Source organism: Pan paniscus, chromosome X (assembly GCF_029289425.2).
Source record: "Pan paniscus chromosome X, NHGRI_mPanPan1-v2.0_pri, whole genome shotgun sequence".
In the NCBI taxonomy this organism is placed as follows: Eukaryota; Metazoa; Chordata; class Mammalia; order Primates; family Hominidae; genus Pan; species Pan paniscus.
Genome location: NC_073272.2, coordinates 97,463,235 through 97,483,279, shown reverse-complemented (window position 1 = coordinate 97,483,279; position 20,045 = coordinate 97,463,235). Strand labels below are relative to the sequence as shown.

Genomic DNA, 20,045 nt, shown 5'->3' with positions numbered 1-20,045 from the left:
GTACAAATTGTCGACAAAACCTGATTTCATTGTACATCAAGCACATTGCCTTCTCCACTGGATTGTATCTTTGAAATGGTAGAGCAATGCAAAAATCTACCACACACATGTTTAATTCATTGGCTGACCTTTTAAAACATAGACTTTGTCATTAAACTAAAAGTGATCCAAACCTTTAGATATACAGTAGAGCAATATTAGACTTACAATAACTCTACACAGGGGTCCGTAGTTTAAAAGCATGGTTTTGGTCTTAAATAAGTTGATTTCTCTCTCTCTTTCTCCTTCCGAGTCACGCTCTACTTTTTGTCCACCTCTCACTCCTGAGAGATGAGGAAATTAACCCCTTATAGTTAAAGGGAGCAAGAGACTCTAGAAGAAAGAAGCCATTTTTCCAAAATAACATTTATTGATTGTGGACCCCAGTCACCAAACTGACTTTGCTGAGGTGGGAAATGTCGCAAGTTTCTCCTATCCCCCTGCCCTCCTTTACCCACTTCACTGCTAGTCTGCAACTTTACTATTCTGTATTGTGCAGAGACTTCCGGATTTGTGACCTCCTTGAGAGTTGACATGAGGTCAATTAATCTCAGTATCTCCATGGCCTAGCGCAGTATCTGGGACATATGTGGGCTCACTGAGCAAATGTCTGTAGAAGGATCAGTTAAATAATTAATTGCATATTAAATTTTTCTGATGCTCTTATACTTTTCTCCAATCCTAAAACTACAGTTAAGGGTGAATAGAGGGCAAAGCCTGACAATCACATTGGCCTGAATTACCTCAACTTTCATTCTGTGAAAACAGGGAAGGACATAATTATTAGAATGCTAAGAGGCGCTGGCCCAGTTTAATCTAATCTTTACTACAGCATTACTGTCTAAATAGAATATGTCGGCATTAACATTTCAATTTAATTATTTTTAAAATTCCAGACTTCCACTCAATGTGCTATGGTCAATAGGTTACTGAAAAACATTCACAATTGTTTATTGATGCTGGCAGAAAAACAAAGACAAGTAGACATACTAAAATTTATAATCATGCCTTCCTTTATGGGCTCTACATTTATCTGACAGTATGAATAAATATCTCTCTACAGGTACAATAATATCCAGGGCTCATCTGAAAAAGATTTTTAAAGCATTCGCACACTCACAGGAAATGACAGACACATGTAAGTGAAAACTTTATTAGAAAAATAATTGCACTGAATTCCTGTAATTGGATGGTTCTACAAATCACCACAGTTTCAATTACTCAAGAATTGTAATGGAATTTTGCTTCGTGAAAATGCAGGGAGTTGACCAAATTATTTATTTCTTTTAAATGGTGGATAACATGAATAAAAGTATTACTATGTTATTTAAATCTAATTTAAAAACATAATTTACATGATGAAAATTGCTCTACTTCTTAATCAGAGTCACTCTGATGGAACTGCTTTAATAAAAGTTTCTTTTTTACATATAATTTAGCTTCCCTATTAGAAAATGAATTCTTCTATCTCCAAGTTATAAATTGCCACACGCTTTCAACCTTTTCTTCGATGCTGAAGCTTGCCTGAGATGGAGTGAAGAGGGAACTGTCTGATAACCCCATCGCCTTTAGTTTGCATTTCTTTCCTGCTCAATTGTCAAACTTGTATTATGCCAGTCCCTGATTTAACACCAGGGACTGGGATAATGCAGCTTGCCAGAAAAGAAAATGGTGGAACTGAATGTTTTCCAGGCTGCTGCCCTTTCCATGGCTTCCCATTCATCAGAAGGCACCCAGCCTCCCTCAGCTTCTTCCTGAAAATGGAATTCCTTTCTCATCACCAAGGCGAAACCAGGGCAGCATGAACATAATATGCAACCTCAGGGAAAAGAAAGGAGACATACAAGCTAAACAGTCTTTTTATAGGTATCATGAGTCACATCAATTGTTGATACTAACCCTTGACAGGAAGAAATTGCATGGATTAGCAGAATTGAGAATCACACTTCTATGAATCATGTTAGGTCATAGGATCAAATTGCTGAAAGGCACCTTAGAGACCCTTTTGTCCAACCATCTCATTTTGTCAGTGAGGAAACTGGGGCTCAAGGAATACAAGTAAGTTGCCCAAAGTCACACAGCCCGTAAACACTGCATTATGAGCTAGAACCCGGATCCCTTAACTTCTAGCCCAGGACTTTTTCCACATCACTAACCTGGTTAAGATGAATAAAGCGGAGTGCCTCAGTGCAACCACTTCATCCTCACCCCCACACTCTGCCAAAAAGTCTCATTTGCATATCTGCCCTCTTCTCAATACATATTTACATTTGAATGTATTTTATAATGTAAAGCTATTTTCCCTAATTTTTAAAAATTATTTGTTCTATTAACTCCTACCAATCTAGCTTTTGCCAGCCTCACAGCCCCTCTGTCACCACAGGTCACAGCCACCTAACCCATTAGGCCAGATAGTTTAACTGTTCCGTAAGACTGACGGAGCTAGTAAAATTCAACACCTAGTGACAAAATTCATAGAGGATATTATTTAAAAAAAAAAAAGATGCAACAATTCAGTTAATTTAAAATACACTTCTAATGAATCTGAAGGAAAAGTTAGCACTTTCAAATACAAGCATAGTAAAATATAGATGCTACAGAACTATATGCAAAACTATTTTATCTTACAAATATGCCTTTTTAATTCCAGCTAATAGATATGAACATTTCTTTTTTAATGTAAGGAAACTGCATGTTAATTGATAAACTCTGCCTCACCAAAGTAGGGCACTGCATACAGGATTCTAGGCACCATCTTGATTTTTACATACTGTGTTAATGAGTATATAAAACACCTATTTAAGTTTTCATTTAGATGTTTTATTTAGAATGGAAAATTAGATTACGTGTAAAATAAACTGCCAGTGAATTATAATTATGCATAAATTATTAGCGTATGAGGTTTTAAAAAGTTTATCAGATAATGTAAGCAGAATAGTAACAATAAATAATAAAACAATAAGAAATAGCAATTGCCCTGGATTGTGTATTAAATATATCAAAAATGAATGACTATATAACAGTAAGATGGTTAAATGTCTCCCTCTTCCTTCTTTTCTATCTCTCCTCCCTCTTTACTATCCCCTGTCACTGGCCATTATATTCATTTTTTTAGGGTGTCTCCCAATCCCATGACTCCATTTCCCACAATCCTTCAACAGGGATGAACTTCAGGTGCTGTGTATGTACCATTTATATGATACCATCTCTGCCTCTGAGCCAAAGATGATTGGACATGTGGTAACATTTGACCTAAGCTGTGCTGATTTTTCTTTTGGGCCCTCCCCTAAACCATAGCTGATCAGGTTAAGGTAAACATTTACTTCAAAGTGTACCAATCAGATCCTTCTCTTAGGAATTTGGACTTGTAATGCAGAGATTGTGACTCAGCCTCTGCTGTTCAGTTGAACTGAGAACATAGAAATTCAGAGGCTGTAAAGAAGTCTAGGTTTTTGTATTTGCTGATATCATGAAAGTCAATCTGGAGAGAGAGGGGTAAAAGAGAGAGAAGTTGCCCAGTTTCTTGACAGCTTTCCAGCCATTGTTTCCAGTTTCTCATGAAGACCAAACTACTCTTTCAATCCGGTTTCCTTGAGATTCTCTGTTTCTTACAACAAATTCCACTTTTTTATTTATACTAATTTTAGTGGATTTATATTATTTACAACCAAATGCACAATGACTAAGATCTTTTTGCTGTTTTACCTTTTCTTTCTCTCTTTTTCTTGTAAGCATGAAAACAAATTACACACACACAGACACACTCACATATTCACACACATACGCACCTATTTAAATTATAAACTAAGAATTCTAGAATTTCATATGATGGGCGCACATTTGAGTCCTTAAACTTTGCCACATTGTACCTTTATTACTGTTCTTTGCATCAGCTGAAATGTTTCTTAGATATTTATAAAAATAACAGGAAATGAGTATTAAGGATCACCTATTCTAAAAAGTTTGCAATACATTGTCTTACTTTCCCTTTCCTCACTAGACTCTCCCTTAATAATGAATCATACTTAGTCTTACTGATATTTCTAATTGTTTACAGGGCATATGTACTCATTGAAATTAATAACATCTATTTTCAAAGTGAAGATTAAATGGATACCTTGAAGCTGTGTGTCCTTAGCTATATATGAGCAGGGGAGTTGCCATCCCTCTTGATGTATCCAAAATCTACACAAAGCATTTTAGGCATTAACTATAGTTTCACTTTTTATTCAGATACATAATTACAAAGATTGGACATGTTCTGCTGTTTTACAATTTGCATGGCAGATAAGATTGGTAGGGTTGATTTGCTTCATTTTTACCGTCTTGACGATTTGTAAATGATCAAACTGATACATTGTTTAGTCATCAAAGGTCACTGAAGTACAAGGTCAACTATGCTGTAGTCCATTAGTGTTGTTGTTGCTGTTGTTGTTGTTTCTTCCAGTAGTGTAAGTTTAACTTTTGCTGTATTTCATCATATATAATCTAAAGATATTCATATAATATCATCTCAGAAGTCTATTACCTTAAAAGCCTGGGAAAATTAAAGGCTGCAGCAAAACATTGTTAAATACTATCAATTTTGACTTTAAAAATATAAAGGCTCTGAAGGAGAGGAGTAAATCAATTAACAGGAGACAAGAAGACTAAAAAGTTTCAGTCAGTATTACTATCCCTACTTCCATATTTGATTTGACAACAACAATTTGTTGAGCACCTGTGAGTAATCTACACAGGTGCTATAGCTTGGATGTTTGTCCTCTCCAAATCTCATATTGAAATTTGATCCCCAATGTTGGAGGTGGGGCCTAGTGGGAGATATGTGGGTCATGGGGTTAGATCATGAATAGATTAATGCTCTCCCTGTTTGTGAGGGCAGGGAGCAATGAGTTAGTTCCCACTCTATTCCTTCCCAGAAAACCTGGTTGTTAAACAGAGCCTAGCCCCTCTCTCTTGTTTCTTCTTTTGCCATTTGATCTCTGCACATGCTGGATCCCTTCCCCTTTCTTCATGAGTGGGAGAAGCCTAAGGCTCTCACCTGATGCCAAATCTTGAACTTTCTAGCCAGCAGAAACATGAGCTAAATAAGCTACTTTTCTTTATAAATGACCCAGCCTCAGGTATTCCTTTTTAGCAACACCAAACAGACTAAGAGAACATGTATATTGTCAGCTGACTACACATGAGATTCTGCAACTGGCTAAGTGAGAGGTATAAAATGTAAAAGATAGAATACTTAACCAAAAGGAGTTTAGTATACAGTTGGCTAGAAAGACATATTCAAATTAAACAATAGGAGGGAAATTTGCCAAGTGCCAAATTATTAGTGGAGATAATCATGTAACATAAACCCTAAAAGGAAAAAAAAATCATTATGGGCTCAAGTGAGTAGGAATGATTTCTAGATGAAGTGGGACTTGAGTCTACACATTCATTCAGTAGATCATTATTGTGCCAAGGATTGTGTTTAACTCTGGAGTTGCATCTAAAAGAACAGATAATTATATTGGCAGAGGAAGATGAATAACATTCCTAACAGAATAAACAACAGAAACAAAAGTATAATCAAGGGAATATGCAGAGCATATTTTAGAACATTAATTAGATTCATTTGGTTCTTACCAGGGAATCATGAGATATATTTAGAAATATTGGGCTGGGCGCGGTGGCTCACACCTGTAATCCCAGCACTTTGGGAGGACAAGGCAGGTGGATCACCTGAGGTCAGGAGTTCGAGACCAGCCTAGCCATCGTGGTGAAATCCTGTCTCTACCAAAAAACACGAAAATTAGCTGGGCATGGTGGCGTGCGCCTGGGGTCCCAGCTACTCAGGAGGCTGAGGCGGGAAGATCCCTTGAGCTCTGGGAGGTGGAAGTTGCAGTGGGCTGGGATCACGCCATTGCATTCCAGCCTGGGCAACAAAGTGAGACTTTGTGGTTAAAAAAAAAAAAAAGGAAAAGAAAGAAAGAGAGAGAGAGAAAGGAAGGAAGGAAGGAAGGAAGGAAGGAAGGAAGGAGAAAGACACAGGAAGAAAAGAAAAAAAAGAAAAGTTGTTTGTTTCAGGCTATATGTAGAATATCCTTGAAGCCAAGCCAAGGAGTTTGGCCTTCAACTTTGAAGGTAGTGACAAGCCACTTGAGGAACAATTACAAGCAAAATTCTGAGCAAGAAAAATATATTCTTGCAGAGTTTTAGGAAAATAAATCTAGTGGCGAAGAGGTGATTTCAGGGTGTAAAGTTGAGACTTAAGATTAGATCACTGCAGTAGTCTAAGTGTGAGATGATAAAGGATGGATTAGGGAGTTGGCAGCAGGTAGAAATGGGAAGAAAAAAATTGAGAGGCAAGCATTCTAGAGATATGATTAGATGTGAAGAAAAAGGAAGAGGGGGAGAGTCAAAGGTTACAGTGATGTTTAAGGCCTAGGTGGCTCAAAGAAACTAAGGAATTGAGAAGCTAGTTTTAAGGAAATGTATGAGTTAATTGTAAGTATGTTGGATTGGAAATAATGTGAGGTCATCCAAATGGAACTATCAGGAGGACTAGTGCATGATAGAGATGGTAGGCTGAGAATAATAGATTCCAGAGTCGTATGCGTGAAGTATTGGCTACTATAGAATCTATCCCCATGTTAGGAGATGTTGAGGGAATGAAAAAAGTAGACAGCTCTGCCCTCAAGAGCTTGCAATATTGGTAGTCTATTAAATGCCAAAGTATGCTGTACAGTGCTATAAATGGTTACAGAAGAGACAAATAAACACAGGCCAGAACAATCACAGAAGGCTTCTTCAAAGAGGTGACACCTGAATCTGGGCTAAAGAAAAGCCTGTATGGCTCATGGAGGTTCTCTGCATAATGGTGATGTTCACAAAAGTGAGAAATATTTTACTTAATTTTGACAAGTTAAATAATAGTAGTGATAATTTCTCTTCCCAAACAAGAAAATGGGTCTTTCCTCAGAAGCCCAGACCTTAAAGTTGTCAAGAGAATGTGGCAATGAACTTAATGAAAATTAGGCACCAGCCTGAACCACCTGATAGCACTTTTTCTATCCCTTCTCTATCTGATTTACAGGACTCTGTTTCTGAGATATCGCTTTGGGCTGCACTACAGAAAACCACCTAACTCTCTTAGCTTGTGATGCGAGATTAAAAAATAAAAAACATCAAGTTGCCGTACAGGGTGAAATAAGTGACTAGAATAAAATGTTGCCTATATTTGGCAAACATTTTAAAGTATTTACTCTGCAAAGCACTAGGCTGGGTTGGGAGGAGGGAGAGTAGAGAGATACAAAAATGACTAAGGCACAGCCCCTGCCCTCAAAGGAGCTTATTGTCTGGTAGAGATGATCATCCAGACATAATACAAAGTACACAGGATCAAAAGGGAGGCGAAGGCAGTTCTGCAAGTTGTGAATTAAAACCCTTAGTGTATGGTATGAAAGGGTCACTTGTAAACCCTGTTCCAGTGACAGGGCTCAGCTAGTACCAGTTGGCAAGCCATATAAAATTATGATGAGCTTATCAGTTAAAAAAATCATTTACAAGCTGTACTCTGCATTTCCAGCACAGGCATTTATTTCTAAATCAACTGCAGTTTGAAGGAAAATGTAAATTAAGAGCTTCCTTTATTTTAAGACTTAATTTCTGGTGATGTCATGATTCAAGGCATCAGAAATAGTCTTTAAAATGAAAAGAAGCTTCTTTTTTAAAACTCACATTTTACAACTCTAATATTTCAAAGGAAGACTTGGATGAAAGTAAGAAAGAAAGAGAATTCAGGAGCTTTTTGGCTGGAAAGTTTGGCACTCTTCCATGACTTGCCTGCTGCAAGAGCCAGAATTTGATTCAGGGGGAGCTGAAAGCTTCTTCATGCTGCTCCAATGGCCCAGAGATTCTGGTTTTGGACAGCACCATCTGGACCAGTGTGAACGACAAAGTCAAACCTCCCACGTGCATTTGCCTGGCTGGGCAAATCAACTTAAGAGCAAGGGCACAGGCTGCCTCTTGGGCTCCGTCAGCTTTCTCCCCTGGTGGAGTGAATAGCTCCAAGGTGCCACTGCCATCAGGAAGAGAATAAGGCAGCTTTTCCTTTTGCTGTATGTTGCAAAGAGTCCAATTGTGACTTGCTATTTATCCTGTTTTTTGGCAGCTATAGTTACTCAGCCTCCTGTATCATCTTCTCCTCTGTGAATCGAGGAGCTTTCCTTGCATAGAAATCCCAACAAGTGTCTTCTTTGGCAGTCCCTCATTTACAGGAGGTTTTTCCTGATTGTTTTATAAATGGGGGGTGAATGTGCCTAGTGAGACTGAGCTGAACTCCATGGACTGTACTGCATCTCAAATCTCACTTATCACTTCAGTGTGTTAGTTATTTTAGTCATGCCTACTTTTCTGTTTCCTTACCCTTGACAACATTTAAAGTTCTGGGATCACATCGATAGATTTTGAAACCAAATGAAGTGGTCACAAGCCTTTATGGTAATTTATGCTTCCATGTTTAATGTCTCCAAGAAAATTGGAAGACCATCTCTAATGCCACTTTTTGTTTGTTTGTTTGTTTGCCTAAGTGTTTCCACCTAAAATCGAGGTGAAAGAGGAAGACACACTGTTGCTTGTTCAGTGCAATGAATAGCTGATGACGATGTTATCTTGCACAATAAAAATAACATTGTCTCTTTTTTAATTCGTTTCTTAACAGACAAATACAGATCTATTCCCAAATAAAGCAAAGGCAGTGCTAATGATTTAAAGCGATATCAACATGTAACCTGCCAATTTGAATCAATTTCCAGAATATCTGTGTAAACTTCTCAGACCTTGATAATTTCATCAGAATAAACTAGTCCAGCTAGTTTGCAAGTTCCCCCCAAATGAGCTATACATAAGCATTTTGATGCCCCTGACTTCTCAGCATGTAGGTCAGAGGACAGCTCTAAGAGGCTTTCTGCCTTCAGTTTATAAAACTGAATTTAAAAAAATAAAAGAAAATAAAAATACTGCCAGTTTGGTCTCAGTTGAGTGGATTTTCCAAAAAGTTGAGATTTAATTTTTAACCCCATCAAGCTCTTTGTCCTAGATTGGGCAAGAATACTCTAGTCAGTACATATGTGGCTTTAGTAAATAGCCACAAAAAATTATTTCAGGGTAATGTCAGATATAATCACTTTGTAAGAATGAAGATAATAGAAACCAACAGTCAGACTAAAATAGCCCACTCTGAGTACAGACTTTTAGATGAGTTACACACCTGGGAAATGCCCAGTCCCTCAGGGTTAGAAAAGATCTAAATAAAGGTATAATCTCATCAATTGCATTGTTAACTTATCTGAAGAATGTGCCTATACTCTGTGGTAGTTGCCTGCATGAAGTCTATAAAAAGGAGAATTGGCTAGAAAGAAATTGCTTGTGTTAACTAACTCTGTCCAGAAAGACAGGCACTATATATTGCAATAATGATAATGATAATTATGGAATCATAAACATTATCATTTATTGATGTCTAAGTGACTTAATATATGTGCAGCATGTAAAACAGTGCCTGGCACAAGTACATGTTCAGTAAGTATAAGCTATAATTATTATGACGCTGTAATAGTATAATAAAGCATTCTACTAAGCACTTTACAAACTTTAGTTTAAAACTAAAATCTAGAGCCAGCCCACAGCATTACCACTGTCCTCTCCAACTTCCCACCCTACCCCCACCACACACGGTCACATACCTTTAAGAGCTACTCTTCTACCATCCATCTAACTGCCCAACCCAGGACAGGGCATCATCTTGGACACCACCTTCTCCTTCACTCTCCAAATCTAATCCATTAAGATTTATTAATTTACTTTGTGAATATGTCTGGCATTTACTAACTTCACCCTACCTCCATGGTCACCACCCTGGTCCAAGTCTCCATTTTCTCCTCCCTAGACTACCGCAAGTGGCCTCCTAACTGGTTTCCTTTTGTACCCCCCATTTCCCATATTTAAGCAGATTCTCCATAGAGTAGACACAGTGACCTTTTCAAAACACAAATCTGATCACTCTCTTGAATGGCTTTCCACTGTTCCTACACTATTACTAACTAAAGTGTCACCTAGTTCTACAAGGCCCTGCTTGGTCTGTCTCCTGCCTATCTCTCTGATATGGTTTGTCTCTGTGTCCCGACCCATTTTCACCTTTAACTGTAATAATCCCCACGTGTCAAGTGCAGGACCGGGTGGAGATAATTGAATCAAGGAGGCAGTTCCCCCCAAACTGTTCTCATGATACTGAGTGAGTTCTCATGATAGTGAGTGAGTTGTCATGAGATCTGATGGTTTTATAAAAGGTTTCCCCCTTCACTTAATTCTCATTCTCTCTCCTGCCACCCCCTGAAGAGGTGCCTTCCACCATGATTGTAAGCTTCCTGATGCCTCCCCAGCCATGCTGAACTGTGAGTCAATTAAGCCTCTTTTCTTTATAAATCACCCAGTCTCAGGTATTTGCACCACTGCCACTCTTGTTTCATATGCTGAAGCTACACTGGCTTTCTTCCAGTTCATAAAAATGTAAGAGGAGAACTTGATCTGGAAAGTCAGGAAAGTCCTTCCAGAGAAAATGACGTTTGGGCTAAGAGCTGTAGGATAAGTAGGTGTTAAATTGATAATGGGGCATAGGGGGTAATTTGAGGAAGAAAAGGAGACCATTCCAGGAAAAGGGAACAAGTATAATGAGCAAAGGCCCTGGAGAGGAAATGAGCTTGGTGTGTTCCAGAAACAGAAAGACAGCGTGACTTAAGCGTAATGGGCAAGCAAGAGAGTAATCCAAGTTAAGGACAGTCAGGGAGGTGGAAGTCACAGTATGTTGGACCTGTTGGCCACCATATGGAATTATGAATACATGAACTAAAATATTAGACTTTTATTTTTGTAAACTACAATTTGGACCTTACTTAAAATTTTAAAAGATGAATTTCACCCTTGTTTTTAGCCAAATATATGTTTATGTTCTTCACTGAGTCATCAATGAAGTCTGTTGGACCTGGCTCAGTGGAGGGTAGCCAAGAGATGCCAGAGTATGGAGAAAGGAATGTGTTGCTGGTGGGTTGTCAGGTGCACTGGCACAACCATGTGAAACGAGAATCTTGCCCATATTATTTGAAATAAGCCAACTCTCTCCCTTTTGAATCCAATAACTATTACTCAACAGTTGAGAGAACAGAACCAACAAACAGATTGCCTAGATTAACCCATTGAAAGATGCACCTTTAAATTGCTTTTGAAAAATAAACTGGATTGGGGAGCAATTTGGGAGCAAAGAGAAATAAACAAACTACACATTTGCAATTCCACAATGATGTATTTAAATATACACATGAGGGCTAAAGATGAACAGACTGTAAAATGAAAAAATAAAGAGAAGAAAAAACCCTTCAAATGAAGATTAACCGATTTAAAAATTGGAGCATTTGTTGTTGTTGTTGTTGTTGTTGTTGTTGCTGTTGTTGGTAATTTCTAAGACTTCTCAAGGAAGAAACAAGGATAAAGGAAAATACTGCATTTTCTTATAATATTGCCTGGAAAAAAAATCTCAGTATTTTCCAAAAAAAGCTGTTTCCAGCAAAAGCTTGAAACAATTTCAAATTCTTCATGTATTTAGTCCTCAAGAAAAGCAATATAGTTTTCCATATTTTAAAAATTGAGAAACCAAGGCACTGCGTTGTTGTGTGACATATGCAAGTCACTCTTAAACAGAACATTAAATGGAACTGAGGTTTCTTGACAGCTAATCTACTTTAATTCACCTTTCTCATGTGAAATTCCTTGAGGGCAGGGGTCCTAATCCCATTGCCATTAGTGCCTACCAGAGCATTCCAAATATTTACATGCTCTATAAATATTTGTTAAATGACTAAGGAAACCACTCTGCTCTAGTTCAGAAGTGCCATTTGCTCTTCATTCATTATCTGGAGTTTCTTCCATCTACCAATAGAGAGCAATATAGAACTTGCCAATATCAGTGTCTTGGCAACTGAATATATAGCAATTTGGCTGGTTACATTGTCCCAGTTACACTTTAGAAAATAAGTTTCTTTTTAAACATCTGTTTGCTCAAAACTCTTGGGTTTTGTTAATGGTAGTATTTAAAGAAAATTATTTTTAGTTGACATTTTCCATTTTAACAAGGAATGAGCAAACCATGTGTTGTTGTACTACTGTCTTTGCACTCATATGAGGGAGGTCGTGGGCTCTGGTGTCTGCTGGTGAAGTAGGTGCTTGGATTAATCTTAGTTTGTCTGGCCACGCCCTTCCAAATCTTCACATTCCACAAAGTCTCAAGACACAGAGTAAGAGTAGCCTCGCTATACCCCATGTTGGAACCTACCTTGTTTATGTTTGAAGAACAGATTTCCCTCACTATCTAAATAATAGAATATACAAATCTTCTAGTTTATTGATGCTCATGTGAAATACAGATTATTGACCTATTATTCAGTTGTAGATTCGGTGTTTACTGAACTCATCAATATGCTGAGCATTGTGCCAGCCACTTTGACGCACTTGGTCTTATCGAATCCTCTCAGCAACCTTGTAAAATAGGTGCTTTTATTCCATATCACAAATGAGTAAACTGAGGCTCAACGGAGGTATGTACTTGCACATAATCATACAAAGGGGCATTCCGAGTTTCCGGAACTAGTGTTGCCTTGGCAACTAAACCATTCGAAAACAAATTTTGTTTTATTCATTTTTGTCGGGCTTGGGAAGACAGGTATCCAATGAGAAGTGCCGCACAGAATTTAGGTGACTAATGGTCAGAGGCGACCTGCTTTATTAATGGAGCTCTCGGGCGAGGTTCACTGGTCCTAACAAGGAGGGCCAGGGAAGTCGCACCCGACTGGGGCAGTAGAGGGTTTTTATAGAGCGTGTGGGGAGGGGCTTAGTAAGTTTCGGTTTTCTGGGATAGGTTTCGACTTCTCGGGGCTGCTGTCATCGGAAAGTGCCCGTCGGGCGGGAAAATCTGGTGGGAGACTCCAAGCGGTGGGGGGGCGGGGAAGAAGGGGTTGGTGCCGCCATCTTGGGTCCTGGGGGAACAGCCATCTTGGGTGACCTGCCTAACATTCTGACCTCATACTGTAAGAAAAAGGGGCGACGTAATCATCTGGCTGCTTCCTGCTGAGTGAGGGCGTCGTCATAGTGGTCTTCGGAGGTCGGAAGACGGGAGTAAGGGTGTAGTAACATTTGGTTGACCGTCACCCGGGAGACTTCGCTGATGCAGTTTTTGATGAACTTGAGGACACAGGGGGCTATGAGAAGTAAAAGGCAAATGATTAGGATGGGGCTTATGAAAGGGATAATCCAAGAGGTTAAAGGGGATTGCCACCACCCTCCTCCATAGTTGGGAGTTGAGGAGGGTCGATGGAGACCGTCCCGGATTTTATCAAGGGTGAGGAGGCTGGTTTCTACTAAGCCTGATTCATTGATGTAATAACAGCACTCTTCCCCGAGAAACATGCAGGTTCCGCCTTTGTCGGCTGTGAGGAGATCTAGGGCTCTCCGGTTCTGCATGGCCACCTTGGCCACAGACGTAATCTGTCTCTGTAGAGAGGCTAAGGATTCGGCTGAGGCTTCGATGGCCATCTGGAGCTTAATAGAGAGATCTTGGGAAGAGCTTATGAAATGTACAATAGCATCTGTGCCCAGCCCGGAGGCAACAAGTGAGGAGGTCAAGGAGACACCTATTACCAGCGGTGGGAAAACGGCCCGCTTCTGACGCATAGGCGGGTTGACAAGGGAAGAGAGTTCAGCCTCGCTGTACAGAGTGAGTCGAGGCACCAGAGAGATGGGGAGGCATAAGTTTCTAGAAAGGGTATTGTTAGAGGAAATATTAAGATGTTTTGTAAGGGTGAAGTTACACCAGAAGTAGCCACCTGCCGGTGCAGAGAGGTTAGATAGGGAGCCAGAATAGGTCTGGTTGCACCAGGATGAGTTAGGAGTGGTGTAGCAGAAGGGGAACTGGGGCTGGAGGGGGTCTCGGAAAAGAGGGACCTGCTCAGAGAAGACGCCGGAAGGGTGGGCAGTGTTGTTACCAGAGGTGTTAAAAGCCTGGGGTAGGGGTACAGCTACTAGTGGTGGTTGGCCGAGGGCGGTGCAAAGGAAACAGTGGGAGAGATTAACTAGGCCTGCCATATTAACAAGGCGAGCCCCATGGCGGACTAGGGTTATCCATGAAAACGGTCCTGCCTCAGCCTTGTCATCGTAGGTGACCATGTCAGCCTTCGGATGGGACTGCACCAAAGTATTGATGACCTCTTCCTGATGCTTAATGTTGTCTGCTTGGTCCTGTAAATTAGACAAAACCTGGGGGATAACTCGTATATAAGTCAGGAATATCCGGAGTTTGCCAACTGGGTAGGAGTCGGTGGGCCACCGGTACAGTCGACCAGTGACTCCACTGACCCACCGAGAATCCCATGGGTCTGGGATGGTCAGGAAGTAAGTTGTCCTTCCATCAGATGTCAGGCGATAGGTGTGTTGGAGTTTCTTGGCGGTATCGAGCTGGGTCACATGCATACGACAATAGGCATAGGGGCATCCTCCGTTTGTGTCCACCCAATAGTCACGGCAGTTGCTGTGTGTTTGATCATAGACAAAGCAGATGGTGGGATTGGACCAGCCCCACAGAACGCTTTTAAAGGAAGTGAAGTTAAAAGTTACTTGGGCCTGACAACCGTGAGGTTGGCAGTCCACCGTTGCCAGTGTGACAGTGGAGAGCCGGTTGCCTTGGGTCCAAGTCTCATGCAGGTAGAACCTCCATCGGAACGGGGGTTCAGTTAGGAGGGAGTTACTGGGCACTATGGGGGGTAGGAGGGTCAGGAGGAGTAGGAGGCATAGTGGGGAAGGTCTGGCCATGGGTGATACGAAGCCGGGTTGGGGTGAGTTTTGAGGACCAGTCGTGCTGAGTCGGTGCTTTCTTCAACTGTGACAAATGATACCAGGATGGTAGACCTAGTAACTTAGTGGCCGTCAGAGTGGTGAGGATCACGGTGTAAGGGCCTGACCACCGCGGGGTCAAGGTCTTGGGCTGTAGTTCCTTAAGGAGGACACTATCACCTGGAGAGAGCACAACAGGGGCGTCCGGGGAGGAGGGGGTAGGTTCGGGGAGGCAGGCGTCCGCGTGCTTGCGGAGAAGGTCGCGAAGGAGGGTCAGATAAGGAAGATAGGACGCGAGGGGAGGGGGCGAAACAGTGGGGGGAAGACCAGGAAGTAGGAAGGGGCGTCCGTAGAGAAGTTCGAAGGGGCTGAGCCCTGTGGGGCCCCTGGGAGCTGCCCGGAGGCGGGTCAGGGCCAATGGTAGTAGGGTGACCCATGACAGCTTTGTTTCAAGAGTAAGTTTTGTAAGGGTGTTCTTTGAGGAGGCTGTTAGCCCTTTCTACTTTACCAGAGGATTGAGGGCGGTAAGGGATATGGAGCTTCCATGTGACGCGGAGCGACTCGGATACTTGCTGAGTGATTTTTGAGACGAACGCGGGGCCGTTGTCTGATTGCAGGGATCGGGGAAGTCCAAAGCGAGGGATGATATGTTCTAGCAGGGCAGAGACTGCGACTTCTCCTGTCTCGCGTGCAGTGGGAAAGGCCTCAATCCAGCCTGTGAAGGTATCTACAAGAGTAAGAAGATAGCGGTAATGCTTGTGCCGCGGCATGTGGGTGAAATCTAGCTGCCAGTCCTCTCCTGGCTGATGCCCGCGGAGCTGGTGATGGGGCCCTGGGCGCCTAAGTCCTCCTTGTGTGTTGACTGTTGAACAGACAGCACAGGCTTGGTGTACCTGGTGAATGAGGGACTGTAGGGCGGGGCATAGAAAAATTGGTTCTAAGAACTGATATAAGAGTTTTGGGCCTATGAGTAGGGTCTTGTGCACATCGGTAATAATAGCCTGAGCCTGGGATTCGGGGAGGGCAATCCGGTTATCGACCCAGATTCAACCGTCTTGGTCGGTCATTCCTTTTAAGTTGGAAATGAGGTGGAAGGTCTCCTGTGGAGAATAGGCAGGGGTGCGTGAACCGGACAGGAACATTGCGGGAGCTGGGGCAGGGGCAGAAGTAAGAGCAAGAGACTTAGCAGTAGAGTCGGCTAGATTATTTCCTTGAGCAACAGGGTCTTTTGAGTGCTGGTGACTTTTGCAGTGTATGATCGCCACCTCTCGGGGCGCCTGTAAGGCATTTAAGGGTTTATGGATAAGAGGCCCGTTGACGATTGAAGTCCCTTTCATAGTAAGGAAACCTCGCTCCTGCCAGAGAACAGAATGCGTGTGTGCAATGAGAATACGCATACTTGGAGTCAGTGTAAATGTTGACCCGCTGTCCCTGAGAGAGGAGTAGAGCCCTGGTAAGAGCAAGGAGTTCAGCCTTCTGCGAAGTGGTCCCAAGGGGTAGGGCTGCCGCCTCCACTGTTTTGTCGTGGGTGACTACGGCGTAAGCTGCCTGTCGCCTACCGCAAGGGGTAAGGACTGAGCTGCCATCGACAAACAGAGTGCTGTCAGGATTAGAAAGCGGTCGATCGAAGAGGCCAAGTCGGGAGTTGGGGTTAGAGGTAAGGAGTTCGGGACAAGAATGCGACAGGACAGGAGAGGGCTCAGAGGCTTCTATGGGAAGAAGTGTAGCAGGGTTAAGAGGTGGTGAGGCGGTCAGGGTGATATCTGGGTTTTCGACAAAGAGCACATGAAACAGCTGTATTCTGGAGGGCGCCAGATGGGCCAGACATTTGTGAGAGAGTACATCTGTCAAGCGGTGGGGGGAGTATACTGTGAGTGGGTGATTGAGAGTAAGTTTGAGGGCCTCTTTGGTAAGCTCTGCCGCCGCTGCTAAGGCCCGCAGGCAGGGCTGCCAGCCCCGAGTGCTGGGATCAAGCTGCCTGGAAAGGTAAGCCACCACCTGATAGGTGGGTCCTACCGGTTGCCCTAGTAGGCCGGTAGCAACTCCCTGCAGTTCATCTGTGTAGAGGTGAAAAGGCCGCAGGGGGTTCAGCAGGGATAAAACTGGAGCTGTGAGTAAGCACTGCTGCAGCCGGCGGAAATGGCGGGCCACTAGGGCGGGATCAGACAGAGGGCTGGTGGGTGTTTCTTTCGCCGCCTGGTACAGGGGCTTATCTAAGACCCCGAAGTTTGGGATCCAGTGCCGGAAGAACCCTACTAGCCCTACGAAGGAGAGGATCTTATCTGCGTCCTGGGGAAGTTGGAGGTCTTTAATGAGGCTAACTCGGTCTGTGGTGAGGCTTTTGGTGGTGGCGGTGAGAGAAATGCCTAGGTATGTGACTGTCGGGGTGCAGAGCTGAACTTTGTGAGGGGTAACTCGATACCCTTGTTTTCCTAAGAAATTAAGGATTGTGGCTGTATCTTGCTGCGAGACAGACAGGGAAGGACTGCAAAGGAGAAGGTCATCAACATACAGGAGAAGGGTGCTGTCGGCCAAAGTGCATGTACTGAGGTCTTTAGCTAGAGCCTGTCCAAAGAGGTGAGGGCTGTCTCGGAAGCCTTGCGGGAGAACGGTCCAGGCAAGTTGCGAGGAGACATGGGTGTCAGGGTCTTCCCAGGTGAAAGCAAACAGGAAGTAACAGTCAGGGTGGAGGGGGATAGTGAAGAAAGCATCTTTGAGGTCAAGGACCGTGAAATGGGTGGTGGTCGGAGGAATGCGGGATAGGAGAGTGTACGGGTTAGGCACTACAGGAAAAATGGGGACGACAGCCTCGTTGATAATGCGAAGATCTTGCACTAAACGGTACACGCCAGAGGCCTTACGGATGGGCAGAATGGGCGTGTTGCAACGGGAGTTTACCGGGATAAGGATGTGTTGTTGCAAGAGCCTGGTGATGATAGGTTTTAACCCTTGGCGGTGTTCAACTGAGATGGGGAATTGTGGCCGCGAGGGAAATTTGGTAGGGTCCTTGAGTTTGATCATTATTGGGGCATGGTGTCGGACGATGGAGGGGGTTGAGATGTCCCATACTATTGGATCAACGGGCACAGGGAGCGATGGGATCGGCGAAGGGGTGTCATCGCTAAGTGCCAGCAGAGGAAGCAAAGAGATTGCACGGGAGGGGAGGCTGGGGCGCAACCGAATGGAGGCCCCTAACTTAGACAGCAAGTCCCTTCCGAAGAGCGGGACGGGACAGGAAGGGATAATGAGGAAGGAATGGGAGATGAGAGTGTCGTCCAGCCGGCAAGACAATGGGGGGGTCTGACGATGAGTGGAAGGGGTACGTCAATCCCCACTACCGTGACCAGGGACGGGAAACTGGGCCCACTGAAGGAAGGCAAAACAGAATAGGTAGCCCCCATATGCACAAGAAAAGACATGGACTTACCCGCTACCTGGAGCGTTACCCTGGGCTCGGCAAGAGTGAGGGGGGTTCCCGAGTCTGGGCCTCTTCGGTCGTCATCCATGCTGAGTAATTGGAAGGCGCCACCGGTCGTCTCGGAGTTTTCACAGCGTAGAGGCACTGTGGACGCTCCGACGCTGGGGCACTCAGACTTCCAATGTCCCATCTGGTGGCAGTTAGGGCATGGTCGGGTCGGTTCCTTCGGGTACGGGCATTGTCAGGCCCAGTGGCCTTCGTTCCCACACTTGAAGCAGGCACCAGGTGGTGCTCGGTGGCCGGAACCCCCTTTCGGTTGGCTCCCGGAGCCGGCCAGCCGCGGGGCAGCTACCAAGGCCTGGGTCTGGAGCTGTACCTTCTGCTTTAGCCTTGCCTGTCTTTGGGCCTCAGCCGTCTCCTCCCTGGAATTATAGACCCTGAAGGCCATTTTAACTAGGTCCTGTATTGGGGTTTGAGGGCCTTCCTCCGCCTTTTTTAGTTTTTTCCAAATATCTCCCGCTGATTGGGAAATGAAATGAGTAGCCAAGACAGTGGCCCCTGCCGGGGAGGTGGGATCAAGGCGGGTATACTGGATGAGGGCCTCAGTAAGGCGGTTAAGGAAAACTGCTGGGTTCTCGTCAGACCCTTGAATAATCTCCCGTAATTTGTCAAAGTTGACCGTCTTATTGGAAGCCGCCTGCATGCCTGCCAGAAGGCACTGAACCATTTGGTCACGGCGTCGACGGCCAGTCTGACCAGCTTGGTAATCCCAGTCCGGCTCGGCTGCCGGTACTGCTAGGGTTCCGACAGGCATGGCGGGGTCAGTTAAATGAATTTGGTCGGCATGTTGCCTAGCCACCGCCTGGACTCGCTCCCTCTCCTCTGGGGACAGAGTGGATGTTAGGATAATATGTAGGTCATGCCAGGTGAGGTCATAAGCCTGGCATAGGTACCTAAATTGTTTGATATACAGGGTTGGGTTGGCAGAGAAGGACCCAGGCCGCTTCTCTATTTTAGATAAGTCAGTAAGAGAAAAGGGAACATGGACCCTGACCACGCCTTCCGCACCGGCAACTTCACGGAGCGTACACAAGAGGTCCGTCTTCGACCGAGTGTGCGCAGATACAGGGGAAGGCGGTGGCAGAGCAGAAGCGGGAGGGTTAGCGGGAGAGGAAGGTGGTGTAGGAGGTAGCGGAGGAGCCGTTGGGGTGGGGCCAGAGGATCCTGGATAGGGAGGAGGGAGCGCGGCTGGCAATGGTGGTAAAGCAAGGGCTTCAGGAGGCTCGGAGAGAGGGGAGGAATCAGGTTCTTTGTTAGAGGGGGATGCCTTAGCCAGTAACACCTGTCCAAGGGAACACTTGGCACATAGGTCAGGACGAGAGCGTAGGTCCCAAAAGGCTTGTACATAAGGGACCTCTGACCATTTGCCTTGTCTTCTGCAAAGGTTGTCTAGGTCCTGTAAAATTTGGAAATCGAAAGTTCCTTCGGGCGGCCATCGAGATTGGTTGTCCAATTTGTATTGCGGCCAAGCGACCAAGCAAAAGAAAATGAGTCGCTTCCACTTAAGGTCCATACTGAGGCCTAGAGCTTCAAAGTTGGCTAGGAGACACCCCAGGGGTGTCTTAGGATCAATTTTGGATTGGGCACCTCCCATTGTCCTGAGGCGGGCGATTCA

At 43.9% G+C, this 20,045-nt stretch overlaps 1 protein-coding gene and 1 pseudogene across 1 annotated transcript; both read right to left on the bottom strand.

The window, feature by feature from the left end:
- LOC100976178 (nck-associated protein 1-like) overlaps window positions 1-1,602 on the bottom strand; it is a 47,421-nt pseudogene extending 45,819 nt beyond the window's left edge.
- A 10,842-nt stretch (window positions 1,603-12,444) lies between these two features.
- Window positions 12,445-19,394, bottom strand: LOC129395372 (endogenous retrovirus group FC1 Env polyprotein). Its single transcript, XM_055106627.1, has 2 exons — window positions 18,380-19,394; window positions 12,445-15,679 (listed from the first exon to the last, which is right to left on the bottom strand). The coding sequence occupies exon 2, from the start codon at window positions 14,929-14,931 to the stop codon at window positions 13,177-13,179; it is 1,755 nt and encodes a 584-aa protein (XP_054962602.1). The 5' UTR covers window positions 14,932-15,679; window positions 18,380-19,394; the 3' UTR covers window positions 12,445-13,176.
- Window positions 19,395-20,045: the final 651 nt, after the last annotated feature.